We start from the raw sequence: 27,064 nt of genomic DNA, 5'->3' as shown, positions 1-27,064 counted from the left end.
GGTGCGTGATTACTACTGTCTGCATGTACTAGCATGTAACTTTGGATTGATAGGATGATGGTGCCAAACTTCGGATGATCAAAAGTAAGTAGTGACTTCATTAACTAGTCAAGGTTGAGATTCTAGAGCTTTAACCTAGCTGCCTCAGACTTGACAATGGTCGGTACTTCATCTTCTAGACTCTTCTCCTGTGGCTTCCATCCGAGAACCTTCTTCGCACGCAAGGCAGAAGCTCGCGAATTCAAGCCCCAGCTAGCTGCCTCGAACCCAGCAGATGACTTGACGGCCTCATCATAAGACAACTCCCGTACCTCGGGCTCTTGCTTAATGAAGCCCTGCTCATGTGCTGCCTTCCCAACCAGCGTCGACAAGTCACCCCAAACATGCTCGCCATTCTCCGTGAGGAAGTATCCCTTGGCACCCCAAATCTCCTTGTCCTCCTTCCGAGATGGGTCGAGCGCGGCCTCGACTAGCAACTCAAACACCACGCTGAGGTCATGAACGTGAACGTTGTTCCACCGGGCAAGTCCCTTTCCAATGCGGGGACTGTAGCCTTCCTTCAGCACAAAAGCAGCCAGTTCGTACACCTGACGACCTCTTCCCGACACGGGGCCACGCCCTTGGCCATAAATTGTGGGAGGGCAAACAATGGCAGTCTTGACGGAATCGGCGTGCTTGTTGCCGGTCTCGAGGACAATCTCGTCCACATTGCGGTGGAATGCGGCAGCTGGCAAATTGACGAGCTCGTCAACGCCATCGTAATCGTTGAAGACCTTGTCGTCGTGCTCGCCAAACGTCTTCTTCACTTCCGAGTCGAAGTAGGTCAGGATACCGGTGCCGCCTGTGTGCAGCCAGAACCCTGGCCGGGATGGCGAGTGGCCTGATACGAGTCCCTTTGCAATAGCCTTGGCTGCACCTGCGTGGTCTGAAGAGTCGGCGGTATCTGAGCGAGGTGATATGTATGTCAGTGAGGGGGTCTAACTCGTGTTTGAGATATAGACAACTTACGAAGTACGACATCAGCCCATGCTGCCTCGCGCTCCAGGGTTTCCGAATCATCGAGTCCCCCAAGGACAATCCTGGCTTTCGGGTACTTCTCGAGCACCTTGTCTGCCTTTTCCTGTGTTCGGATGAGAAGCGCGTATTCGAACTCCGGGTGCTTCTGGTAAAGCTGGTAGAGGGCGTCGCCGCCGATGTAGCCCGTAGCTCCTGTGATGAAGATCTTGGCAGTCATTGTAACGCTTTGTATCGTGTACCGTGAAGATGAAGAAGCTGAATTGAACTTTGGGCTCGCGTTATAAATGGCGAAAAGTGATGTTATCACTGGCGTGATTTACGTGTGACTTACGTAGCTAATTGTTGCTTTCTTCTATGACGTCGGCATGGATTTCTAATCGTGAGTAAACCGCTCCCGGAAGTATGTTTAACCACCTAGGGAGAACGGGAAGTGATTTCCGTTTTGCCTCTCCCCACCGGTTGCGAGCAATCATTGGCTTCTGTCATGTTAAGAACGATGTCCAATATTCCTAGATGTATCGCTAGTCGAATTAAGCTTATTTTCCTGATGACATGAAGATTTTCTGCTTTTACCAGGAGAGCCGTGCGATCGAGTTGAGGCTGCCCACGTTGGCGGGGTATCGCAAAATGCCCCTCACTTCTATTTTCACATGGTCCCACCTTCGTCAGAATCCGAGCCCGCCCTGCTAAATCAGGGGGAGAAGACATTCCGACAACGTTGCCTTGAGCCTCATACTCTGTCTGCGTACTTACATGAACCACTCAAATGCGGCATATCTGTTCGTTCATGAGGAATACGTCCATATGTGGCTGTGAACTTTCACAGTCTCCGGATTGGCAAACTCCAGCGCCGCAAAAGTCTTCATATCTGCCGCAGCGGCCATAAATGCTGCAGCAAGTTCCCTGCTTGCCAGCACACTTGCGATTCCCGTTGGCATATCCGCAGGTCCCATCGGTGGTGTACACCTTGTGGCCCCAGCAAATACCCTCCCAGCAAGTGCCAGGAGCACAGTCTATGCTGAAGCACGGTGGACAGGGTCAGCATCTGCGAGTTCCGGTGATAGACAGCCATCAATATCAGCGAAAGATCGGGACTTTATCACTTACTCTCTCTGACCACATCGCCAAGTCTCAGAGTTGCAGCATTGCCCATTAGTCCCGACACAGGTCACGCCTGGGCGCGACGGACCACAGATGCCATCCCACGCCCTTTTCGGTTCAACAACTAAAGCAGGTAGAAAGGTAAGTTTGATTACAGTCAAAACTCGTGCATTGGGGTCACGTACATCCACGAGTGCAGTATGAGGCGCAAGGAAGTATGTTCCCGCAGTCTCGGTCCAGAGAAGGGTTGAGGAGGAAGAACTTGTCTAGTGTAATCCCGTAACGAGTTGCGAGCTCTTGGCAGGTCTCCGGACCCACGTTCTCATTGGTGTCGCTAGCATAGCGACAGTTGATCTCTCCAGGCTTTGTATCGGCACCTCTGATCCCATGAATGGTTGTGTGAGTTGTGCATGCGCGTGGTCGTGAGATCGTGGCCGCGGGCCGGCCGGGGGTTGTGGAATCTTCCCAAGTCACCGGCTTGCATTTTCCAGTGCTAGCGAGGCCAGATGATAGCGGAGTGATGCAGTCCACCGTCGTGGCAAAGAGAAGGATCGCAAGACTTGCAATCCCGCCGTTTTCGAAAACACTACCAGGCTTAGGATACATTACGACTCCGCTTCGGGGTGAGAGTTGATGCAGGGAAAATGAAAGCAAGTATCCGTGTGCTTGGCGAGCGTTTCAGTGATACTTGTGCGCTTATGCCTGAGGAGATTTTGAAAACGCAAACTCCGCCAAGTGGCCAGATCGCGAGAGCACAAGACTGTTCAAAAGAACTAAAGAAAGTGAGGTAGTCTAGGGAACTTTTGTTAGTCGCCATGACAACATTAGGCAGCAGCCTCCCGCTAAAAGTAATACGATGGTGGCTGATACGGGAAAGCAGCGAGCATCAATAAGAGCTCTGTTGCATGCTAACTCCAGTCTCTATCTCAGTAGTCCATGGGCGATAACAAGCTGAGATTGAATTGGTCTGTGGCGGCTCGCTTTTCGGTCGTGCTTGTCGCCATGTCGTCGATACCCTCGGCGCTTCTCAAGAGCCGCCTCCTAATTGAGAATGAGCCCTTAAGCATGTTTCACGCTTCACTTTAGAAGGTGAATAAATGCTTTTGTTTCTCGATGACCGTGTAATTATTTGCAGTGGTATTTGTATTCTTTACGAGTCATTTAGGCTGGAGAGCAATGGCGGGGCCGCTCCATATTAGCTGCCGAAACCCGGCACCGAAACCGAAGGGGAATCGCTCGCATCATTCAAGATACGCGAATTCGAAATCCTGGTCAACTCAACCCCATCGATTTCTGCCAGAACGGAGAGAATTGAATCTCTTGCCGGACGAGGATGGTTGAGTCAGAACTGCTACATGAAGTAAAAATCGACGTGAAATCGTTGCTTAATGCGGCGTAGATAGCTCGTAGTCAGAGGAGCAGCTGGAACCTGCCGTGATGGGCTTCAGTTAAGCTAGACACCTGCCGACATCACCTGGAACGTATTAGACAATCGAAACACCTGGCGAAAAAATACTAAGTAGTAATTTGCGCACCCGAATTTGGTAGGCAAATCGAAACCAACGCAGCACTTGTCCAAAAATGAGAATAAGTCGCCGGAACGGCACCTCAGTTCACCATGACAAGGGGCAATGGAACACCTGCTAGGGTCAATGCCTGGCGGACACTGACGCCAAGTAAAACCACTATAAATATACGCTGGTAGATTTCGGTCTCTTCCGGTGCAGTACAACTGCCACGGGGATCCAGCATTGGTTACATCAGAAATCAACAATTGGCGGAGTTGACTTGTGTACTAATGAAAAATCATCTTTAGCTCGGCTGGAGTGTAAAACGAACCACTCCGTCGAATGAAATGACACTTGTCGCGGTGAAAGCTTGATTATAGTACACTATATCCGGTGAATCCGGGAATATCTCCAACCCAGCACTGATGGATTGGCATGGCTATCAGCGTTGGCCTGACTAGATTCTTTCCATAAGACATGACTAGTACCCCTGTGATGTCAAAGGTCTTCCAAACGTAGTGAAAATACCTCGCATGCATTCAGCAAGTAGGTAGCATACCACTGTGTTTTATCATGTTCCAGTGCCATCCTTTACTCCTCATCTGCAAAGAAGGACTCAAAATAGGATCGTTCAATCATGGCGACCGATTTCTATCACCAAGCACCATTCCGACATTCAGAAAGTATCCAAGTTGACTCCATGCCCCTGACGGAAGGGTGATCGTCATTGAGCCTCGGTCTTGCCGCTTTACCTACCTTAAATGACGACGGGTCTTACCTCGAACTTAGTTCTGCCTTTTCATATCTGTCAATTTTGAGAAATGGCCTATGGAGCGGTGTCACATGAAGTATATCTGGCGGCTTTCTTCAGTGATTTATAAGACATGAGAGAATATAAGTGTTCGTTGTATCTCGTTATATCTCATGGATGATATTTTATCAGACTAAACGCCTCTCACTGTGCCTCAACCACTTGCCTTAGACTTTTGCATCACCAGCCTGAATCTTTAGACTCCTGCCTAGGCAACTGGTCTCTTTCAATCATGTTGCTTGGTTACTTCATTTTTACCCTACTATCTATCGTTCTTAACGTCACCAGCGTCTATGCCACTCCCGCCCACAATGGAGACATAGCCAAAGACGTATCCTTACACAAGCGAGAGGCCGAAAAGCTGCAAGCAAGGCTGGTATGCTATCACAAACAATCTTATCACGTAGCTATCGTGATCGACCGCGACGAATATGACGTATCCTATCGCTATCACGCGACCCAAAAGGGCCAAACCCGAACTTTCAAGCTCGACCGCGATCGCCGTGAGTCAGGCAGCTACGTCGATTCTCTGATTCCGAAACTTGTCGCCAATATTCCTATCAACGGGTACGTCGACACCTTCGACGAAGTCGACGAGCTTATCAATGACACGGATCTCCTCCCCTCAAACGGATACGACTGCTGGCAATACCTCAAGAATGCGCTGAATGCAATGCGACAGAGCGGCTGGCTGACGCAGTCCGAGATGGACTCTGCCTATGACGAACTTCTGCAGAAGGCTCAGGATAATGGGATGACTTTGACTTGCCAGGCTCTTTGAGTTGGGACGACTATTGGAACTTGTGAATCTCAGTACTTGTGGAAACTTGGGCTACGAGTCACATTCGGATTGTTCGATCGAAGATGTATTACAAGACATACTACCTGTTTGTGACAAGAACTCAGCAAAGTGTTACAAGAAGAAAAGGGGTTGGTAGCAGACCGGATCAAGATCCGAAATGCAACACTTTGGGAAGTTCGTGAGATGCAACAAGATCCATCAAGCATTAAGAACCTTTACCAATAACTGTGAACCGTGGCCTGTGAGTACTGAGAAGCTACGTCTTGGCCTGACTACCTATACCTGAATACATGTACCTGTCATTTCCTCAAGTAAAACAAAATGAGAAACCGAACCCTCCCAGAACAAGTTGTGTATTATAACCATTAAATCGTCTGTTCTATGTTGTACTCCATGTGATAGTGAATGCCATCAGTCAAAATCTGATACAAGAGTGATATTAGTAGGGGAAATATTACCAGTAGACGTCAGGTAGCGTGAATCGGTTGGATAATTGAGCCCCCACGAGGATATTTTATGGTCGCTTTCGAGAGTAAGGTAGATAGGAAGGGAGATTCTCTGCAACGATACAGATGGAGCATGGAATATAGACGTTCGAATACAACGTGAACGCATCATTCATGTCATGAGAGAAGCTGTGGAGAAGTCAACATTGCATGGTTGTTACAGTAAATAGGCAATGCTGTGCTGACTTGTACTTGAGTCTGTTATGATTGACTGAGAGAGACTACTTCACCAAATACTTAAGTACTCAGGAAGAGCTTGTCAGAGGAACTTTGACTTTATAGCGTGGCTGGATTAGACTGTTCTAGCTTATCTTATCTCTCCCCGGGCTATCAAGTACAACAGCGTATGTAGGCTAATGGTGTTCGCTGTCATGAAAGCTTGATCCGACTAACTTATCAAGTCTATGACTTTCCGTTGAGCTGATGCGGCATAGACATAAGCGCAGGCTCTAAAGGGCTTAGCAGACAGCTGAACAGTGGCTGCCTAATTCAAGAGAGTGAAATGCCATGATGACAGTCACAGCCACCCCGACAAATCCTTCGGGCAGTTTCTTGTGTCATAAGCTTACGTTTTGATTCTCCATAAGAGTTCAGCGAGACGCCCACTGTGGAAGACCAGCCCAACATCTCAACATCCCAATTATCATGAAAATTCAAACAATTTGACGTATGTTTTTTTGCTCCCCTTCACTTCGAAAGTCGAGACATCCCGTTATCGAGAGCCCCGTCTCATGGTCCATCGACCTGGCCAATCAAAGACTCTGGGCGTCGCTCTTCATTGTTGGCTGGCCTGAGCTATGCTAATATTGGTTGGCTCGCATTGGACCCTTGTCGCCCCGCAGACGCACCATGAAGGAACATCCGAATTATTATCTCCAGACGCCAGATTTCCTTCTTCTCCGCACGCACGCCTGCCGTCGCCGATGTGTTTGTTGACATTACACGGCTAGGTCAAGCTTCCCACACCCGCTCCGGGGTCATGAGAACCGCAGGTGGCTTGCCCCGTTATCGCTTCGACGGAGAGGCTGGCCAAGTGGGGTCGTGGCCTTAGGTACGCAGACGGCCTGAAGCAGAAACACGATGGCTCGAAAGGGCAGTCGGAAGACTAGAACTGGCTGCATAACATGCAAGTGAGTGTGCCTGAGAGTGTCCATTTCCTCGATCGGTACACAGTGAGAATTGAGAACTTGCCTTAGATGGTACCTCGTATCTAACTCTTCATGACCAAGTAGGATACGCAAAGTGAAGTGTGACGAGACCAAGCCAACCTGCAATCGCTGCGCAGCCACCGGCCGCCAGTGTGATGGCTACAGTCCAGCGCCCTCGCCAACAAACAAATCCCAACTCCGCCGCTACCGACCGCACCATGTCTTTCCGGGAGCAGACGGGGTCGGGGAGGGCAGAGCCTTGCAGTTTTTCTGCGAGGTAGCCGGTCCTTACATGTCGGGTGCCGTGGACCCTCATTTCTGGCCTAAACTGGTAATGCAGTTCACCAGCTTCGAGCCTGCCGCGCGCCACTCTGTCATTGCCATCAGTACCCTCTGTGAACGTCTACAATTCCAGGAGGACATGGATGAAGAGATCCTCTTGAAGGACGATCTTTACGCCTTGCAACATTATAACACAGCTATCCATGACCTCAGGACTATGACCTCCCCTGAGCGAAGTCCTGTCATACTGCTGGTGTGTCTGCTGTTTATCACTATTGAATTCCTACAAGTCAACCGTGAAGAGACGGTAAAGCACTTGAAACACGGATTCCAGCTTCTGAAAAGCACAATCAGGGACTATGCCTGGACTAAGGAACACTTGCTGCCTCTGTTTCGACGATTGAGCATCTACGCTTTCCTGCACGCGACCGATCCTAGAGACTTTCCCAATCTGGAAGGTCTCGAGCATCCGATTCCCAGCAGCTTTTCAACATTTTATGACGCCCAAAGAATGGTTGACGACATCTTCAGCCGCACCATGCGGTTGGTGCGGAATGGCGACCCTTATAGAATATACCCGGAAGAACACCAAATTGTGCCGCCTGACTTACTCGATGAGCAAGCCAGTCTTGCGTCATCACTAGATCAGTGGAAGATACTATTCGATGCATTTGAAGCCCGGCCCGCATCACCACCGAGCGAGCCTGTTCCCGGGCAAGAGACTCTAACAACGGCGTTACGATACGTCATTGTGTCACGATACGAGTGTTGCAGAATATGGCTGAACACGGCGTTTGGTGACAAAGAATACGACTACGACAGTCACTTGGCTGTATTCAAAGCGATGTCCACAGAAGCAGGGATAGTAGATCCGGAGGTCCTTGCGACTTTTGAAGGGTCTCCTTACTTCACATTCGACACCGGCTACCTTCCTTCAATCTCACTAATTGCAACGAGATGTGCGCATTTGGAGGCGACATTAAAAAATCTTAGACTGAAGCCACTTCCAGGCCTCCCGAGAGAGAATATGTGTCTGCTAGCCCAGGCCGGAGATTGTCTGTGCGAAGCGTTACCAGCATCTTTACGGAACCTTAGTCAACTGGAGATTGCGGAGTCCAGTAATACTTGACTCTACTTAGAGAGCTCTACACATATATGAAAATGACCGTCTAGTAAAGCATCACGCTGTCCGCAATGTGCCTTTTTCCGGTTACTGCACTGGTGGATGTCCATCCAGGACCCACGAGTTGATTAGTGAGGCAGACTCGGCCGGCAGGTCGAATGGTGCCAAGTGACCAGAGTTGAATATCTCGGCATAGGTGAGCTCTTTGTAAGACTTCCACCTGCCAGCTACCTTAGCGTCATGGTACCAAAGAGTCATCTCTCGGAAGCGGAAGAAGGGGTGTCCATGCCATGCCAGTCCCTCGTTGACGAGCCGCCGCATTCCAGCTGCATTGCAGTATAAATCTTTGTCGCCCACGTATATAAGAACGCGAATCCCCTGTAAGAGTTTTCAGTAAGTTTCAATACAGGCCTTGTTCTGTCCTTGGGCTATTTACCTCATCGAGAAGCCTGTTGACGTACTCATCGCTGGACTTCCACAAGTCACCCACGCTCTCCCACTGCTTCAGTATTTCGTACGAGATTCCCTCAAACGAAGCATCTTCGTTAACTCCGAGGGCAACCTTTACCTTTGTCTGGTTTAAAAAGGCGTCAATGTGGCCTAGCTCGGCGTAGCATTCTTCCGAAGGACCATCACCACAACTTCGTCTCCAGTCATATGGGTTGCGCCTCAATTTGTCGACAACGTAGCCGCTCATGGACGAACATTTCTCGTGTGTTTCGATACAAGCTCGGGATGTCCATCCTTCATCATCGCCTGTGCCTTCGCAGACACCTAGATTCTGCTCGCACCAAAGGTTGAGTGGGGCCCATTCGATGCACTGTGAGGTGCTTAGCAGACTATCAGGCCCGGAACAAAGCGCTTCGAAAGTCCCTGGATTCTGAATACGAAGTCGGATTAATCCGTTGCCAATGAGAATGCCCTTCAAGTTGATGAGCGGGACCCGCGAAGGTAGGCGGACCGGTGAATGATCTCCTGCCCAATGATGTTCGTTGTTTTGAACCGAGAACTCTGAAGCAGCAGAATGGAGGTCAACATTGCGGGAGTTTATGTCGTGGGAATTTGCCTGATTGTCAAGTATTGTGGAAGCCAGAGCCGGCACCCACGATCCACCATAAGACTCTCCAGCGATATAGAAATTAAGGCTTGAGTATTGAGGGAAGGCGATCATGAGTTGACGAAGGAATCGATCCATCGTTTGAGATGCTTCTTGCAGACCATTGGGTATCTTGGATCCCGTCGAATAGCCGACACTTACTGGCTGACTAGAGTTGAACCATGCAAGTATCAGTCAAGCATCTTTGAGTGTAAAAAACATGATTCCCAAGATCAAGATGGTATCCAAACGACAATACTCAACTCACTCGACAAAGATCAAGGTTGCATTCGCGTTCCAACCGTGCGGGTTATCGATGGTGTACCCGCCCTCAGGCGCGATGCGACAGGGTCCCAACTCCATCAGGTTGCCATAGCCAGTAGAAGACGCTCCTGGGCCACTAGAAATATTCGAAGACAAAGTTAGCAGGGAGATTGGTTTTGGCTCGAGACGGCTAGAAACACTGACCCAGACATCCATAATATTACGGGGTCATTAAAAGGACGATGCTTGCTTTCAAAAAGCCAGAAGAACAGATGACTCTCATCGTCACCATCAGTTGTATCGACAAAGCCGGCGACGCCGGGAGTTGAGCTGTTGCATACACTAGCCGTGTCGGACCCGAGCCTGAGGGAGAATCCTGGGATGTCGGCCGTGGCGGGGAAATGTTTTACGGAAGAGCCGGGCGATTGAGAGTGGGTTGGTGAGGCAAGGCTTTGGCTGACGAATGCCAGTAGCATTGATAGATGTTGGAGGCATGATACTGAGAATCTCAATCGGTGAGGCATTTTGACAGCATCGATGTTTGAGGCACTCCGATGCCATGAAGAAGGTGGATGAATCGCTCGATACCTTTCGACTGGTTTTCTGATGCAGCGCTTTTGATGACCCGAATAGGCATAGTGCGTGATTCCCGATCGAGTTGTCGGATCCCTAGCGATAAACACCTACTATCGGTGGACCGTGGCAGAGATGCTTCGAAAGCGCTTCTAAAGGCTAGACCTCTCCAATGCTGTAGTTGCTGTATTGGATTGTGCGCAAAGATGTAGAGGAGTTTATCGAGAGGTCACGTATGGAAACTTTAAGGCCTCCTATTTGAGTAATGAGATCCGCTGGTCAACCAATTTCAACAGCTTCAAGAGTCACCACGGCTTTCAGTGTCAAGCAAGGAGAAGAGAAAAGTCGTATTAGGTCCTACAGAAATGTTTCATAACGATCGTGTTCATCATCATTTACAAATTTCAAGCAGTGGCACCAGCAGCCTCGCCATCAACAATCAAGCTTGAGGCCTCCTCGGCATCACTCGGCTTGACGAGCCTAATGGAGACCTCGGGGTCCCGGGCATAGACACGCAGGCCCAAGACACAGACAGCGTTCCATGGAGATCCAGTCAGCTCCTCTTCGTCATCCAAGACAGTGGATTCAGCATCAGAGTCTGAATCAGAAACCTCTTCCTCCTCAGCCGGCGCTTCCTCAACAGGCGTCTCATCAGCGACGTCTTCGGCTTTAGATTCAGCGATGGGAGTCTCCTCGGCTGGTTTTGACTCCTCAGACTTCTTCTCGCTCTGATCGCTTTCGGGTTTCTTCTCTTCGGTTTTGTTCTCCTTAGGCTCCTTCTCATCATCCTTCTTTGGCTCCTGGGTCGGGCCATCGCCAGGCTTTGACGTATTTACGTTCGCCGGCTTCTCTGCCTCAGTGGGCTGAACTGACTCCTTAACTGCGATTTTAATTGCAATCGAATCGCCCTCCTTCTTTTGATCCTTGTCTTCGGACTTCTTCCCTTCCTTCCCGACAGCGTCCTTGGTATCCTTCTTTTCCTCAGTCTTCTTGCCCTCATTCGCGAGGTCAGACACAACCTTGGCGGAATCCTCAAGCGCCTTCGCCGCTATACCGAGCGCCTTTTTCTGCTTTCTTCTTTTCTTTGCTTTCTTGCTCTCCTTCTTCTGCTTCGCTTCAAGCTTCTTTTTCTCTACGAGCTCGTCCTCGTTCCGAACACCACCCTTGGCGTGAGCGATATCGTACTGCAAGCCTACCTGTCGCAATTTCTGCGGGTTGCGTTCGGCATACTCCTTGACTACTTCCTCAACAGGCTTGATTGTGCTAACGTCGCCTTCGCTGTTGCGAACGGCTGTAATCTTAGGCAGAACCTCGTAGATGCCTGGCTCTAGGTCGACCTCGCAGCTCACCGAGCGATTCTCCCACTTGTGCACAGGTCGGACGCGGCAAATCTGCTCTGGCTCAGGGGCATCCGCCTTTTTCTTCTCTCCATCTTTGGACTCATCGCTGGCCACAGAGGTTGTAGAATCAGCTTGCTGAAGGACGAAGTGTAGTTCGAACCAGTACTGTCCCTCAAATCCGTGGAAGTAGCGGTCGTCGAGCTGCGTCAGGACAAATACGACCATGCCCGACTTCTTGACCTCCACAACGAACTTGGTCTGGAGGAAACCTGTCACCCAAGATACATTGGCGGAGGTCCACTGTTGCACGACGGTCCACTTGTCATCAAACAGGCGCGTGCGGTGGATGTACATAAAGGTCGAGAGCATATCCTGGTACGACATCCAGAAGACGCCATCATCGCCAAAGGTGTGATTCATGCGCTTAAGCCAGTACGGGGTCCATTCTTTGGAGCCGTCGGACCACGGCCCGTTCCATTCGCCGACACCGCCATCGGATCGTTCGCCCCAGGGGTTCCTGTTGGTTCAAGTGTCAGAGCAAGGCAAGATACTGAGACTCTAGGAGCAAATCTTACCGGATCTGAACGAGGCGAACCTTCTTGCCGTCCTCGTCAACCTCCTCTCGTGACTGAAGGATAGAGTATGCGTGCCCCAACGCCAGGCCGCTCTTTTGCCAGTCCCACCCAGTCCCCATGGCAGCAAGGGCGAAGACAAACTCTCCGTCAGAATTTACAAGCTCTTTCCACAACTTGTCCTTTCTCAACACGCGGTTAGTTGCGATTGTTGAGGTTACGCCACCTGTCATGTCCTCAACTCCCTCGCCGGGCCAGCCACCCGAGATGGCCTCATAGTCACCATGAACCTTGGCGTATGCCTTCTCGAGAAGCGGCAACCACGTCTCATTCTGATCATCGCAGCGAGCAAAGTAGAGAGCATCAGAGCCCGTCTGGTGCCTCTTCCTATGTAGGCGGGCCTTCTTGCCACTAGCATCGTAGACGTCTCCATAGTAGTCAAAGTCTGACTCGTTGAGGTAGAGATTGTCGTCAATGACTGTGGAAATCCACTCGCCATCGCGCTGAAAGACAAAACCGTAGACGCCACACTCTTCGTCGCGAGCAACGCAGACTTTCTCCATGAGGTCTTTCCGGTGCGCAATGGTGGCAACCGCGGCGAGCCACCAGCAGTCACCGTTGGAACCTTGCTTGATATCGGATGACGAGTAGCCGTTCATCGTGAATTGCGGCGAATCAAAGATCCAGTCAACGCGGTGGATTGAACCAGGGTTGTAGTACTCGCTTCCTCGGACGCCATGACGCTTCGAGACTTTGCCAGATCCCGACTTGGCTCCCTTACCGGCAGCTGCATTGGCAAAGGGATTCCAGATGTCACTGTCGCCCCCAAGAAAACGGCTCACCGCCGTGGGATCGATGGGGATAGTAGAGCTAGGACCCAAGATCTGCGCGGCGTTGAGTGTGTCGAGGCTGTTCTTCACATCCCAGCTGCTCACATACGGCACATCTCCCGCGGCTCCACTTCCGCCAGTACCCTGGTCCCCGTCACGGATAAGACCGTTAAGACAGTTCTTCTTAGGATCACGCTCAATGTCGAAGTCGGGGTCGGTGAACTTCTCATTCGTTCTTTCGCACTCTCGGATGATTCGCTTGACCTTCTCTCGGCACTCGCGAGCGGCCGCGTCATATGACTCCTGCGCATTGCGGGTGGAAGATGCTCCCTTCTCCTGGAACGCAGGGAGGAGGGATGTGTAGAGGGCGCGAGGGAAGATGGATGTCACCTTCCCCGGGTATTTTGAGTGAAATTTGTCCCAGAAGTCAGACAAGGTTTCCTGGGGACTCTTCTTCGAGCGCTTCGTTGCTGGAGGAATGGGAGGCACTGGTGGTGGTGGATCGCCGTACGTCGCCATATTGAGCAGCGTCGCTGACTTGGGGTGTCAGAGCAGGTTAAATGACTAAATTGGTGCCTTACTTGTGTCGGGTCCCCTGGAGACAGGAAGCGAATGACTGACTTGAACAATAGAATGGAGTTCATTTCGGCCATACTGCTGGACTTAAGTAGTCGTCGCAGTCTGACGAAGATATCATTCACGCCTTGAAGGGTGGTGTGACAAGGCCTTGGTAAGGCTACGACCTACCTACTTGACCCGGCATCTAGTGCTGACGCACCAGCGATAGTTCCCGTGTACAACCGCGCATATGGGTGTTTGGGTGTGAGGCTGCCTAGAATCACGTTACTTGGATGTGACAATATTGAAATGCGAAACGAAACTGAACCAATTGTATGGGATCGTTGGTATGAAGGCGCCCTGGGTATCGGAACGGTCGGCTTGCTTGGCCGCATTCTGCAGAATATCGAACCGAACTTGCTCTGATATGCAGCGAATCGCCAGGGTTGAATCTGGCAATTCGTACTCCAAGTACCAACAGCACGCAGATTGGGGGCCATTCTGCCACCGGGCTTCAGGGCCTAGTATCAGGTCGCATCATGGCGACAATGACTTTAGCGCCGCGAGGTTAGGCTATGACAGCGAAGCATACGGCTGATCCCCAGGGTCGCTTTCTCGGTCTCGCACGCCAGATAACATGAGGAAAGGCTTACTGTCTCATTCTAGCGAGGTAACTGTGAAAACCATAACCCCGCGCGATGAACTGGCGACTCTCACGTAAGACTTGGAACGCCATGCATGCATGAGATGCAGGCCGCTGTTAGTGCGTGTCGCTTCCCCAAGCCTTTACGACCAACTCATTTTGGACTGGAGTAAACCAAACAGGGGTTCCGTGCAGACGGGAAGATGAAGCTGAAGTTTGGGCTGCAGTCACAGGAATGATAGGTTCACTGCTGATCATTCTCCTAGGGTATCATACTTGGCCAGACCTAAAAAAGTATTTCAAGGTGATCGATATGTCACGTTGAATGATGAATCACATATATGCGCACATCACAGGATAGGAAACTGAGTACATTAGACAGAAGCATCATTGAGTCCCAAATCAACTTAGACCTGAGACCGATGATTGGTGCATCGGCTGCTATACACGACAGGGAATCCGTTCTTCATCCATGGCGACGCCGATGAAGAGCTACTCTGATGCTTGTTCTTCACGAATGTCCTTCTCCAAATCATTTATAAATCAGTGGTAATTGACCGCCCCTCTATCCTTTTGCAATTTCAGTGTCTTCGTCTAATTTGATGCCTATCCAGGCTACTAATGGCGTGGAATAGATGTACACAGCCATGGTGGCCAGTATCGCGAATGACGCTGGAAGGGCCTGCCTTTGCCATCGGTCGTGAAGCTCATTGTCTATCATACCTCAAAACTCTTACAGGCTTTAATCCTCGTCCGGCACAGATTATTTTGAAATACTGGGCTCTGAAAGGCTAGGCAGGTATTCGATAATTGTCTCTCATTTGAAGTTAAATATGTTGGCATCCGTAAAGTTCATTTGGAAGCTTTGGTGTGTACTCATGTTCTTGCTACGAGGTCTGTGGCCGACTCATTTCCTTCGTCATGCCGCTCAATTAGGTGGATATAGTCAGGCTCAATGCTGAGTTAGCAAGAGCTACTTGCGGTACAAAGCAAGCACCTTCTGCCACAGGGTTGTGGCCTCCGGTTGAGCAATCGCTGTCTCTCCAGCTCCTCTGTGATCCGGCACGTCGACAACCTCGCCATCCAGACCCTTGTTGTTGGCGGCGTTCTGCTGCTTGCCCAGATAGTAGTTTGGCATAAAGAAAGAAGCAATAAGAGAAATACAGGACAAGCAGATGGCGGCGATCGTGATATGCCCGTTTACGATAGCGTAGGCGCGGATAGATCCTTGACGAATGGGATCATCGAACTGGTACTTCTTCAACGTCTTGATATTGCCGTAAATCTTCGCGATAACACTGTTGGAAACGCCGGGAAGTTCTTCACGCATCTGGTCAACCATCTGCTCCGTCCAGATGCTCGTTGCAACAGCGCTTCCGATACTGGATCCTAAGGTAGACCACAGAGTGATGATGGAAATGATCGAAGCAACGTCGTCATGGGGAACAGACGCCTGTACACCAACACGCGCACCAACTACGTTGAGGGAAGATAGACAGAAGATGAGCTGCGCTGCTACGAGCCGAGCAGTATCTTGAGTCATGTTGCCGGTCGGTTGGACCAGGAGGCCGTAACCGAGAATCTTGGCCGCGGCACCGAAGACCATAAGGCTCTTGTAACGATGAGTGCTGCGGTGAATGAGACCAACCACAGGGCCGACCAGGCAGAGCCCCATTGTAGTTATGCCCAAGAAGATAGTCCACTGGTAAGTAGTCCACTCTTTGATGATGAGGATGTATGATGAGAAGTAGGTATTGCGAACGGACGATGCCATTTGATTGAAGGTGTGGATGATGACACCTGCGATGAAGGCGCGGTTCTGTAAAATGCTCCTCGTCATGAGAGGCTTAGGAGCGAGAAATATCTCGAACAGGACGAAGATTATGAGAATGACGAAACCCATGACGATCATAGCGATCATGCTTGCGTTGGTCCATCCACCATCGGCGCTCTTAGCCAGTGTGATAGGCAAGAGAATCAGGGAGAAGGCAAAGCCAAGCAGGATGAGGCCAATGATGTCGATATCGATCATGCCCCGGTACGCAAGTTTGGCCCAGTACACCAAGTTCTTAGAGGAGGCCTCAGAGACACCGGTGCGAACGTTCTTGGAGTCGGCAATGGTTACCATGCCAGCCTTCTCTCCTCGACGCTGCATAGCGTAGAGAGTAAAGATGGCCGGGATGAGGAGAACAGGGACGAGTATGGCGAACATGCCTAAGCCCCATCGCCAATTCTCGTAGAAGCCTTCAGCAATGAAACCGTTGACGGGGACAGTGACGATAAAAGGCAGGGACAGGCAAGCACCGAAGAAGCCGCGCCATTCCAGGGGTGTTAAATCGGCCACAATGATGTCGCTCAGAAGATCGAGACCTGACTTGCCGACTGAAGTAAAGCAGATACCGACGGTATAGGCGGGGAAGGCGGTTGCACTGGCTGCAACGGCAAAGCCTACGGCGTAAAACGCTAGAATCACGACGTACGTCGTAGGTCGCGAGGTGATGTCGGCTAGTTTTCCGATGAAAGGCTTGCTGATGGCGCGGATAATCTGACTGGCAGTGTTGACGGTACCCAGTTGGCTGTGGACCTTGAACGTTGAAGCAGCCAGCGTGCCAAAGATGGTTGTGGTGATACCCATATCGAGGGCATAGGCAAACATGGTCAGGCCGATGGATACGCCGAGCAGCCAGAGTAGCACCTTGCCCTTCTGACCAGAATGGTAGAGTACCTTGTTGAAGGCTTCAACTCTGCTGACGCCGACTTCCTTTGATCCTTCATTATTAGCAGATTGGTCAGGCTTCTCATCCGGCTCGAAGAAGTCCTGAGGTGCATCGTTCTGGGCGGGAGCCTTTTCGGGAGCCACTGGCTGGCTGTCGGCCGCAGGTGTCGACATATTTGGCGACTTCTCAAGCTGCCTGGGTTTTCGAGAGATTTCAAGATGAAGTTGATGCTGCACAGACACAGACAGAGAGCGACATGAAGAAGGGTAGAAGAAGTTTATTAAAGCCTCATGGAGAGATTGACAGAGAAAACTCTACGGTCTTGGCAGCGGTCCAGTGCCACCTCATAATCCTTACACTGGGATCTAGCGAAGTGCTAGGGAATGATCACCCCACATTACAAACATAGGCAACCAGAAGTGACCAACAATATGGTTCTGCTGCATAACATAAAGATCAGTCTCCGAGTCTCTTTCGGTACGTTCCGACATCGGTTCGCCCAGTGTCCCGGACATGCGGGTGAGACAGCTAAGTTCAATGTTGAATGGCACGCGGCACGGGGTCAGAAAAATTGGCCGCTCTACTGAACATCGAGCCTAAGAAAAGTGGCCAATTCTTCTGGCAACCGCGTGAATGGATGTCTCGTTGTGTTTATCAGATCCTTTCTGGATCCACTATTGGGGAAACATGCCATCTAATCAGATGGCCCATATCTCTCGATTGGGGAGGGATCATCACCTTGGTGGGACTAGACTCCGACTAAAGCCAGGATAGATTCCTTCATGCGCAAAGTATACAGTGTCTTTAGACTGTACGCAGAGACGTGCCACTGAGGACCTTCATTTAAATAGCTTTGTCATTTGGCTCCGATCCTAGACCAATATTTCGAGAATGAGGAACCATCTCCGGGTTATGTAAGCGGGACGGGTCGTCAAAGTGAAAGAGCAAAGATTTTCTTCGACACATCAGCCCACGGATCATGTAGCCACCTAGATAGTGCTTACTTTTTAGCCTGAAATAAGCTTACTCGAGTGGCTATTGCTACTCGTTCGAGTCGAAAGATGGGTACAGGATCCCTGTTCCTGGCAATAATCCCGCAGATTCGGCCTCGGACTTTGCCCGGAAGGGCTTGGCTCCTGGTTCATCGCCAACTTGTCGGTTTATATGGTCACTTTCATCGGACGACCTATTGCGAGAACTGTTCATCATGCTATTCTCTTGATCAAGTCTTTCGAAAATGCATCACAGTGAAGAAAATTGCTCAACGAGGACTCTATAGACAAATCGGCTTCGAAGTCTTGGATCCATTACCGCTATCACTACGATGCCATGCTGTCTCAAAGGTCGGTCTTCAAATAATGGATTCAGACCTCCTATGTAATTGGCGACTGAGACCACTGCATCAAAGCTGCGAACCATAATTCAGCAAATTGAGTGAGTCCTGGGAGGAGAAGGAAGAAAATGTATAAAATAGAGAACACTCATGTCTAGTTATGTTGGAATCAAATATCTTCATAGACTTCTAACCGCCCTTAGCCTATTTTGTCTCGCCAACTGCGTGAGCTCTATCGTAGGGGCGTAGAGATCGAAGATGTGAGGCAGTCCAGGGTATACATGTAATTCCATTTGCACATTAGCGGATGCAAGCTTATTTGCAAATGCTACCGCCTCAGCGCAGAACAGATCAACTCCACCAACGTCGATGTATGTAAAAGGGAGATTCGCAACGTCAGTTGCTCTCCCTGGTGCCGCATGCGGAGGTATGCCCGATCCTCCGGCCTTGCCCTCAAGGTACGCATTCCAGCCAATCTGATTTGACTTATCCGTCCAGGTGAGGAATTGGGATAAAGGATTGTCTGCTTCAACCCTAGTTCTGTCGTCTAACATTGGATATATGAGGATCTGCTTCGCCAATGGCGGTGACAAGCCTCGATCCCTCGCCAACATTGATGCGCCTACCGCTATGCCACCGCCGGCGCTCAATGCGTAAAAGCCTATGCGAGACGCGTCGATATTCAGGTCGTTTGCATTCTCGCTGAGCCACTTTAAAGCGGCGTAACAATCCTCGGCGGGTGTTGGAAACGGGAACTCGGGCGCTAAGCGGTATTCAACAGCGAACATCTGGACCCCCGATTCGAGAGCAGCTTTCGCGGCGAGTGGCCGGCTGTGCGGGTTGATGTTTCCTCCCACGATCCCTCCTCCATGAACGTAGATGAAAGCCGGCTGCCTGCCTATGCTTTTGTTTTCGCTCGGTGTGAACTGGTGGAGTGTAATTATCTCGCCATCGAATGACTTGACAACATGCTTGGTTTCTATTATACCATCCGGCAGGACATCTTTGAGGATAGCCGAGAGACCCGCGTTGACGCTGGCTCGGAGCTCCAATGCATTGCTAGGTCCTTTCGGCGGTCGGATGGCGATCAGCGGACCAGCAACCGCCCAGAACTCTGTGTCGAATTTGAGGCCCGTCATCCTCTGCGTCTGTTTTGCGTAGTAGAAAATGGACAGAACCCCGACAACCATCCCCAGAAGCGAGAAACCTGGGCCCATGGTGACTTTTATGCAAAAAGCCTCTCCCAAGCTCCTGGTTTGTTAGGGGGGAAAGAGATGTTTCGCCCTGGTCTATTTTCCCTGTCGGGGGTACGCGAAAGGCATTATATCCCCATAAATCATGAGTTTAAGCTGCAGCTTTAACGTTTGCGCCACTCGGCACCATGAACCTATTAGTCTGGCCACTTCAGATGACTAGAAGCTCCGCGTTTCAAAGCGTTGATAGTCGGAAGCTTCCAATTCGTCCGAGCGGCATGAACCAGCTCCAGGCCAGCAATCCGCGGGGGCTCGGACGTAATTCTCTGAGCGCATGACCGATGAGGATTGCCACGTAGGCAATGCTGGTATTGCTTCCTTTCGTTTTTTTTAGGAGAGGTTCTGCCTTTGGAATTGACTTTCGGCTCGCATCGCAGGGCACATGACGTCGTCTGCATGTCGACTTTTGTCCAGCTATCAAACGTCGGACTTTTCCCAGCTCTCCTCACCCGTCTAGTGTTGCCACGACTGACTTGATGACTGATGGTTGCAATGATACACCCATCAACATATTGCCATTCTGGAATTGAGACTAAGTACAAGTAGTTTCGTCTGAAATCAGAAACCTTTCCTACAACCTGCCGAAAGACAGGTTTCATGCAGACCCCAGAAGCAAGAACGCCCTGGTCCAAACCCGAAGTTGTCCAAATTACTGGATTCGAGAAGGTTGTGAGTTTCAGTCAAATACATCAGTCGCATATCGCTCATTGCGAATTTTACTGAACCACTCCTCCAGCTCCTCATCATCCATCGGCTTTCCATCGTCCAACTCGCTCTTCTCCCTGGCCGCCCTAAGCAAAACATCCTTCACTCCTTCGGCGACTCTGTTAGAACCACAGACATAGACTCTAGCACCTTGATCCCACAGCCCGTACAACATCTCACGCTCCTGCCAGATGCGATCTTGCACGTACTTGGATCCACTGGAAGCTTCGGGTTTACGACTGTAGGCCCTGAACATCTTCACAGCACCGGCGGACTCCCACTTATCGAATTCTTCACGATAGAGATCGTCAGCTTCTGGGTCACGGCACCCAAAGAACAGGATGGCTGGCGCAAGAGAGCGACCGTTGCTGAGTAGGGTAGCACGTTCTTGAACGAAGGCGCGGAATGGTGCCAAGCCAGTTCCGGCTGCCACGCACAGGAGAGGCGTCTTATCCATGTCGATCGGAAGTTTGAAGCCACCCTGCGAAGCACGAATGGCAACTTGCAGGCGGTCGCCGGCAGTCAAGGTAGCAAGGTAAGAGGAAGTGACGCCTACATGCCGGCCTTGTCCTGAGAAGGCCGGCTCATCGAGAACACCATAGGTGATGGTGGCGATACCAGGGTCTACCAGAGGTGACGAAGAAATCGAGCTGTTCACTATTGTCAGGACAAAGCCTAAAGACGGGGGTATAGCCCAGTCTTACTATTGACGGACTCTCATTGGAGGGAGCATGAGTAAGAAGTGGTTGAAAGGGATGACCAGAGATGGGAACTGCTCGGCAATATCAAGAACAGAGAGTCTCTTTCCCTTGATCTCGGTGTCATAGCCGTCAGTAGCCAAGTATTGAAGCTTACGGCTGGCCTCCTCTTCCTTCGCAAGCTGCGACAGAGTCGAGATGTTCTTTGCTCAGCATGTTAGCATTTACGTCATGTATCAATTAGGCATCAATCCCGAGACTCACCCTTTTTGAAGCGGTTTGGCATAGCTCAACGTAGGAGCTCAGCACATCGGAAACGGGGCTGCTGACGTTGGTCGGCAAGGTCGTAGGCCCTGAAGCCTGGATGGTAACATGCGAGTCCCAAGCAAGATGAAAGCGGCGCATCACCCTCGCGACCGTGTCCTTGGGGTTGTGGGGGAGCACGGCGATGTAGTCGCCAGCGGAGTATCGCATGTTTGTAGGAAGCTGCACCTCTATGTGTCTCTTGACTGGACCCAGGTATCCTTGGGCGAGGATGCGGGCATCCAGCACGAGCGCGTCTCTGACGTCTTGGCGGAGAGTTGACGTCCTCGGGGTGGAGAATGACACTGACAAGCCTGCCTCGGCGATGCTGTTATCGCCTCCATCGGAATTTCCACCAAACTCTTTGACGAGCGTAGGCCACAAGGCCTCATCTTCCCAGGCCTCAAAGTCAGAGAACATGTCGCGGTCTTTGGCGTCCGTTGTGCTAAGTGGGATGATTCGACGGGCTCCACGCTCCTCGAGCGTGTTGTCAACGAGCTTGGGGACCCGATGATATGTTTTTACCCAATCGGCATGACCTAGAGAAACAACACCGTATCAGTAGAGGTTGACTTGAGAATAGCTGGTCAGATCTTACCGCAGCCATAAACAGCATAAGACACGTTCTCGAGTTCCTTGCCCTTGAGATTGGCCATCCAATCGACGAAGAGTGCAGCATTATGAGGCGGCTCGCCCTCGTAAGAAGAGGTGACGATGACGATGGGACGATCTGTCGGAAGCGACTCTCGCGCGGCGTCAAGTGAATCAACGGTCGCACTGAAGCCATGTGATGCCGCATCGCTAGCAAGTCTCTGAGCCATAAATTCGCAGGTCCCAGAATTCGAACCATAAAAGATTGCCACATTCGCTTTTGTCACAGAGCTAGTTGTGGCTTCTGCTCCGTTCGTAGCTTCGTGGGCTTTGGTCTTCGGCTGGGCTGGCAATCCTCCATTCAGGGAGCCGGCCATCCGAGCTTCCAGCATCGACGGCGTCAGCCCCTCTCTCAGAATAGCCCGAATGTAAAAGTCTTTGGGCTTGATCGTGAGCGTCTGCGAGACTTTCAGGTCGTAGTTGGGGTCGTGCATGACAAAGTTGAAGTTCTGCATCAGCAAAGCGAGGGCGAGCACCATCTCTTGCCAAGCGAACGCTCTTCCAATACACCCACGCATACCGGTACCGAAGGGGCTCCAGCAGTTAGGAAACTCTTTCATCAGCCGGTCGAAGTTTTCGTCGAGCATCCTCTCTGGTCGAAATTCCTCTGCATCGTCTCCAAATACCTTGGGGTCAAGATGTGACTTGGTCAAGAAACAGAGGATCTGCTCTCCGGGTTTGACGCGGTACTTGCCACCAATGATCTCGTCCTTCATAGCCTCTCTGCCAAAGCCAAAGATGGGAGCACTGTGTCGCAGAACTTCTCTTATGACCTAGCGACTGATGTTAGTGTGGATGAGGTAGAGGGCCATTGGAGACCCGGAAGCGCTGTGCAACCCTGCCTAGGCCCTACACTAAGGGTGGAATCTAGGGGTGCTAGGATGAGTGGGAACTTACTGCACTCAAGTATTTTAGCTTGGCGACGTGTTCGACCTTGAGAGGACCGTCACCAGCTGTGCTGTCGACTTCTTCTTGGACTTTCCGATATACCTCGGGTCTCTTCAGCAACCAGTATATGGTGAAGGTAAATGTAGCAGCCGTGGTCTCGTGGCCGGCGACAAGAAAGGTGATTAAGTTGTCGATAATACTCTCGTCCGTCATCTTACGGCCCGTCACTGGATCAACAGTGTTGAGCATCGCAGTCAAAAGGTCCTTCCGGCCATTGGCGTCTTCCGGGTCCTTCTTTCTAGCCTCGAGAACCTCTCTCGCAGTGGAACGAAGGAAGCTGATGTTCGCCTTGTACTTGCGGTCTTGCTTCTTGTAGAAGACTTGAGGCAGTACGCGCAATGCCTTATCGCCGGCTTCTTTCATGACAGCGTACATTGCTGTGATAAACGGATGCGTGTCTTCTCGGTAGTAAGAGTTGAACCTGTAGCCCATCGAGCAAAGAGCGACTGTGTCCATGGTGAGTCTCGTCATGTCTTCTCCAATGTGAATGGGAGTAGAAGATCCGTGGCGAGCCCACTTAAGCGCAAGTTGGGCGGCTAAGTCGTGCATGTCGTCGAACATTCCTCTGATGGCAAGGGGACCAAAAGCAGACATCAAGACTCTGTGAGCGATGCCCCAATTCTCCTCCTCGACGCCTTTGGACTACCGGAGGGTTAGCCCGGTGTAGCGAACAGCCCGTGAGGCTTGGAACCATCATCATACTTACTGTGAATAGGCCATCGTGCACAGCGTCGCGGAGCTCCTATGGCTTGTTGTCAGTCATATCCCAAACACTCGAGCAATTTAACTCACGGTGAGGTCTCCTTCTATCGACTTTTTGAACCTCTTGTCATCGCAGCACTCGTTGACCAACTCGTGGGTGTTCACGAAAACCAGCTTCTGGCCTAGAAGATCAAGTTTGTAGATAGGGCCTTGGGAATGGTCAGCCATGGACATGCTCTCCAATAAGTCTTGCGGCAACCACGTATCCACTTCCGGGGTAATGCTACATACCATATTTGTTCGCCATGTGTACAAAGGACCCTAAGGGATAGTCCTGGTCGATCTCAGTCACATGTCCCAAGACGGGCTTCCGTGGCGGCTCCGGGATTTCAATGATACTGTTCGGCATGTCGACAGCTTTTCTAGAAGACCTCCGAGAAAGACTGAAGACTCGTTTTCTCTTTTCGAATGTCGCAATGGAGTCTGACGACTGAGTATTCGCGATGGACGACATGATGGACTTGGTAACCCGATGACCTCTTGCTGCCTATATATCGTCGTCTTGAAAAGCACAGGTCTTCTAATTTTGTTGATATATAGGCAATTTGAGGCGATAGCCAAGCATAACGGGACAATTTCGACGGCCGCCGGAGTCGCTCAGACTGGTAATCCCCACCTTCGGTGTCCTCGGGGCAAGGCTGGTTGTGGCTGAAGGAGCAGAATCCACAGAACACCACGCTGAAGAGGCTTTGAATCAGACAAGAACACCACATTCACCACGACAAGCGTACGAGATTCGTCATGTCCTTGCCCGCGGAGAGCAGGAGTGGGACTCTAAATCATTTCTCGCCGTGCACTGGCCCCGGCCGGTCCTCCGCGGGCGTCCGATATCCACTTTTTTATCTACGCTACCCCCTTTGCATGGTCTGCCAGACTTTCGATGTAGCGCCGTAGCAGTCCGTATTCCCAGATCAGAAAAATCATTGATTCCTGGCGTCGGAGTTCCTTCATTTGGAGTCTTGGCTGCATCTCTGTACACGTCGGTGAGCGGATGAATATTCTAAGCTCGCTCGCCAACGGGCCGTAGCGATCGTGATATCCAGGCGAACGTGTGCCGCTGAAGTCAAGCATCAATACCGACTTTCAATATGCCAGGTCTCGATAAAACCAGGTCTGTTCTAAAATAAGATATTTAAATAGGAAAAAGACGTAGGGTGGCTGCTTTTGTTCCATCTAATTTTCCGAGTGAAACGCTTCCCGAGAGTACGAGGTTCTCGGGTTTCATCAAATTAGTCGACTTTTCGTAGATTTGGCAGATAGCCCATATGGAAAGAATGATGACTAAGTTCCACAACCTTGGAAAAAATCAGACCCACGTAATCGACTAGATATGAATAAGTACATAAGCTGGCAGTCAGCTTTAGAGTGTCATAGGGTCAGAGTAAAGGACCATTCCGTCTCCTACTGACTTTGGGAAGAACCACTTGACGTTGCGAAGATTTTGGCAGAATGCGATGAATTGACTGCTTTGACCTCTTGTGAACACGGAGTTCAATAGTCTTGACTTTTCGAATGCCATTGCACAAGAGAATCTCCAATTTGATTTTAAGAAGATGAAGACTCCGCAACCCAGCCAATTATCCGGTCTTCTAACTGTGTGACTTAGACGGGAGCCTTAGTGACAAAGAGCATAGGCCAGCCATCTTGTCGGGAGACAAACACCGCCTAGAAGAAGTAAGATACAGCACGGCTCGGGCGGGGGCTTCATTAAACAAGGCAAGGTATCAAGCTAAAGGAGTACTGTATGAGGACGCTGTGCAGCTTTGACTATGCTCGCGTTGGAAGCGAAACATTTGTTTGATCACTGAAGCTGAGATTGATAAAAAGTACATAGGTAGAGTGGTTGGCAATGAGCAGCAATAGTCAACACAAGGGCAACGAACGCAAACCAAACTTCTGTGTTTATTATGTACTTGTCTTGGATGAAGATAGGTTGTAAACGATTCTTTGTTCTCTGTAAGTGAGGTTACAAAACCTTTCTTTCCTTTTACTGGGGGTATCATGAAATTAAACTTCGTGGTTTTTACCAGGGTATGTGAAAAAGTTCTCTGTCCCACAGATTTCCCACTTGCATAGCTTGTACAGGGCAAATCAGGACCGTGAGATCATTCGTGAGATTGGATTACTTACACTGCTCATGGTAGCAACGTCGGCACGGGGAAGGGCCTCTGCTTCACCGGTCTCAGGGGCCTATCATCTTGCTGGTTCTTCCAATCGTTCGGATGAGGCTCGCCGTGTATGTTGAAAAGGGGCTCGACCTTGATAACGGTGGGGTAGGGCATGATTTTCAACAATGTGTGATCGTCAATCTTGGCCAATATGGCGTTTGTGCCAGTCTCGATATCCGGCCGGATCTCGCCAAAGTTTCTCGCCCTGATATACATACAGAGGAGATCTTTAACGTCCACGACGTCGGGAAGGTAGTTATTGGCGGTGACGCGGTAGGTTCGGGGAATGATCTCGTATTCTCCTCCTGGTTCTTCCTCTTTCATGAGCGTAGGGAACGTGAATTTGTGTTTGTGGCGTGGGTGGATTTGTCCGGCGAGGGCCCAGACTTGAAAGGGCCTGTAGGTGACGTCGTAGTGGCCTCTAGAGACGCACCAGACCGTATTCACGCTCTTGATGTCTTTTTCGGTATACCAGGGGAGACCATTTGCGGGGCGCCGTCCTTTTGGAGGGGCAAGTAGTGCTTCCGACGGCGCGGGCTCCGTGGATGTGATGAAAGTTGTCGGGACTGGTGCTGGAATGACTAGGGAAGAGGCGTTGGCGATGTCTTTGGTATTTCGACCAACGTGGGACGGTGAAGCTGAACTGAGTGGCGTAGTCAATGAAGGCTGCGTGGCTGTGACGTCTGGAGTATCGGCCTCTCGGTTGCTGCCGTCGTGCTGGCACGATACCATGGCTGCAAGCAGCAAGTTCGCGAGCGAAAGCGTTATCCGCATGGTGTAGTGACAATATTCTGTTCGTAATAGATATGTGACGGAAAATCCGACTAGAAACACATGAAGGATGATGTTTTATTAGGATGGGGTCTATATTAGAAAGGAACTTATATAATCGCACTGGTAGAATCTAAGTTTTCGGACCATCCATGTAATAGTTCGTGATAGACCGCAGAGGTATCTAAGTAAAATAGGCCACCCTTAGTTTTTTGACATTCCGATCGTATCGTAAAGCTGTGGCCGCACCAACCGTGGTGCCTCGGCTGAGGGTCACGGAGCTAAATCGCGTCATGTCTCCTCAATTTCCAATAGAGACAAGATTCTATCTAACCACTACAACGAGACACACGTATCAGTGAGACCACCTGCCGTTAGCCAAAGAGCTCCAAAGGCTAGTCCTCCTAGTACGATGGTCGGTCGTCCATCAAGCATGACGCAGGCCATAGTCCTTGAAGCATGGTCTATTTGCGGAAATGTGGCTCTAATAGCGGACCGCGGCCGCAGAGGTATCGCCTGCAGAGATCTTTTTGACGATAAAGGTCAGGTTGCACCAGACGGGTTACACAAGTATGTTCATA

The 27,064-nt window shown here is 50.6% G+C and overlaps 10 protein-coding genes across 10 annotated transcripts; 2 read left to right on the top strand and 8 right to left on the bottom strand.

Moving 5' to 3' along the window:
• Positions 1-122: 122 nt before the first annotated feature.
• On the bottom strand, positions 123-1,234 carry CCOS01_03371 (uncharacterized protein; the record flags this gene model as incomplete). The annotated part of the gene is made up of 2 exons (XM_060451557.1): positions 123-943; positions 1,009-1,234. 2 exons carry the CDS (start codon positions 1,232-1,234, stop codon positions 123-125), a joined length of 1,047 nt encoding a protein of 348 aa, XP_060317822.1.
• A 545-nt stretch (positions 1,235-1,779) lies between these two features.
• Positions 1,780-2,724, bottom strand: CCOS01_03370 (uncharacterized protein; the record flags this gene model as incomplete). The annotated part of the gene is made up of 3 exons (XM_060451556.1): positions 1,780-2,035; positions 2,125-2,242; positions 2,304-2,724. The coding sequence occupies 3 exons, from the start codon at positions 2,722-2,724 to the stop codon at positions 1,780-1,782; spliced, it is 795 nt and encodes a 264-aa protein (XP_060317821.1).
• Positions 2,725-4,669: 1,945 nt separating this feature from the next.
• On the top strand, positions 4,670-5,218 carry CCOS01_03369 (uncharacterized protein; the record flags this gene model as incomplete). Its single annotated transcript, XM_060451555.1, has 1 exon — positions 4,670-5,218. One exon carries the CDS (start codon positions 4,670-4,672, stop codon positions 5,216-5,218), a length of 549 nt encoding a protein of 182 aa, XP_060317820.1.
• A 1,607-nt stretch (positions 5,219-6,825) lies between these two features.
• On the top strand, positions 6,826-8,304 carry CCOS01_03368 (C6 zinc finger protein; the record flags this gene model as incomplete). Its single annotated transcript, XM_060451554.1, has 2 exons — positions 6,826-6,875; positions 6,978-8,304. 2 exons carry the CDS (start codon positions 6,826-6,828, stop codon positions 8,302-8,304), a joined length of 1,377 nt encoding a protein of 458 aa, XP_060317819.1.
• Positions 8,305-8,385: 81 nt separating this feature from the next.
• CCOS01_03367 (uncharacterized protein) lies at positions 8,386-10,182 on the bottom strand (the record flags this gene model as incomplete). The annotated part of the gene is made up of 4 exons (XM_060451553.1): positions 8,386-8,676; positions 8,735-9,563; positions 9,663-9,794; positions 9,863-10,182. The coding sequence occupies 4 exons, from the start codon at positions 10,180-10,182 to the stop codon at positions 8,386-8,388; spliced, it is 1,572 nt and encodes a 523-aa protein (XP_060317818.1).
• Positions 10,183-10,635: 453 nt separating this feature from the next.
• CCOS01_03366 (calpain family cysteine protease) lies at positions 10,636-13,492 on the bottom strand (the record flags this gene model as incomplete). Its single annotated transcript, XM_060451552.1, has 2 exons — positions 10,636-12,088; positions 12,147-13,492. The coding sequence occupies 2 exons, from the start codon at positions 13,490-13,492 to the stop codon at positions 10,636-10,638; spliced, it is 2,799 nt and encodes a 932-aa protein (XP_060317817.1).
• A 1,655-nt stretch (positions 13,493-15,147) lies between these two features.
• Positions 15,148-17,064, bottom strand: CCOS01_03365 (uncharacterized protein; the record flags this gene model as incomplete). Its single annotated transcript, XM_060451551.1, has 1 exon — positions 15,148-17,064. One exon carries the CDS (start codon positions 17,062-17,064, stop codon positions 15,148-15,150), a length of 1,917 nt encoding a protein of 638 aa, XP_060317816.1.
• Positions 17,065-18,403: 1,339 nt separating this feature from the next.
• CCOS01_03364 (uncharacterized protein) lies at positions 18,404-19,441 on the bottom strand (the record flags this gene model as incomplete). Its single annotated transcript, XM_060451550.1, has 1 exon — positions 18,404-19,441. The coding sequence occupies one exon, from the start codon at positions 19,439-19,441 to the stop codon at positions 18,404-18,406; it is 1,038 nt and encodes a 345-aa protein (XP_060317815.1).
• Positions 19,442-20,153: 712 nt separating this feature from the next.
• Positions 20,154-23,998, bottom strand: CCOS01_03363 (cytochrome P450; the record flags this gene model as incomplete). The annotated part of the gene is made up of 8 exons (XM_060451549.1): positions 20,154-20,832; positions 20,887-21,083; positions 21,145-21,722; positions 21,782-22,607; positions 22,732-23,424; positions 23,489-23,524; positions 23,575-23,693; positions 23,776-23,998. 8 exons carry the CDS (start codon positions 23,996-23,998, stop codon positions 20,154-20,156), a joined length of 3,351 nt encoding a protein of 1,116 aa, XP_060317814.1.
• A 1,681-nt stretch (positions 23,999-25,679) lies between these two features.
• On the bottom strand, positions 25,680-26,486 carry CCOS01_03362 (uncharacterized protein; the record flags this gene model as incomplete). Its single annotated transcript, XM_060451548.1, has 1 exon — positions 25,680-26,486. The coding sequence occupies one exon, from the start codon at positions 26,484-26,486 to the stop codon at positions 25,680-25,682; it is 807 nt and encodes a 268-aa protein (XP_060317813.1).
• Between the last annotated feature and the right edge of the window lie 578 nt (positions 26,487-27,064).

Source organism: Colletotrichum costaricense (genome assembly GCF_030867565.1).
Source record: "Colletotrichum costaricense strain IMI 309622 chromosome Unknown Scaffold_3.1, whole genome shotgun sequence".
NCBI classification, from domain to species: Eukaryota; Fungi; Ascomycota; class Sordariomycetes; order Glomerellales; family Glomerellaceae; genus Colletotrichum; species Colletotrichum costaricense.
This window is presented reverse-complemented; position numbering and strand designations above follow the sequence as displayed.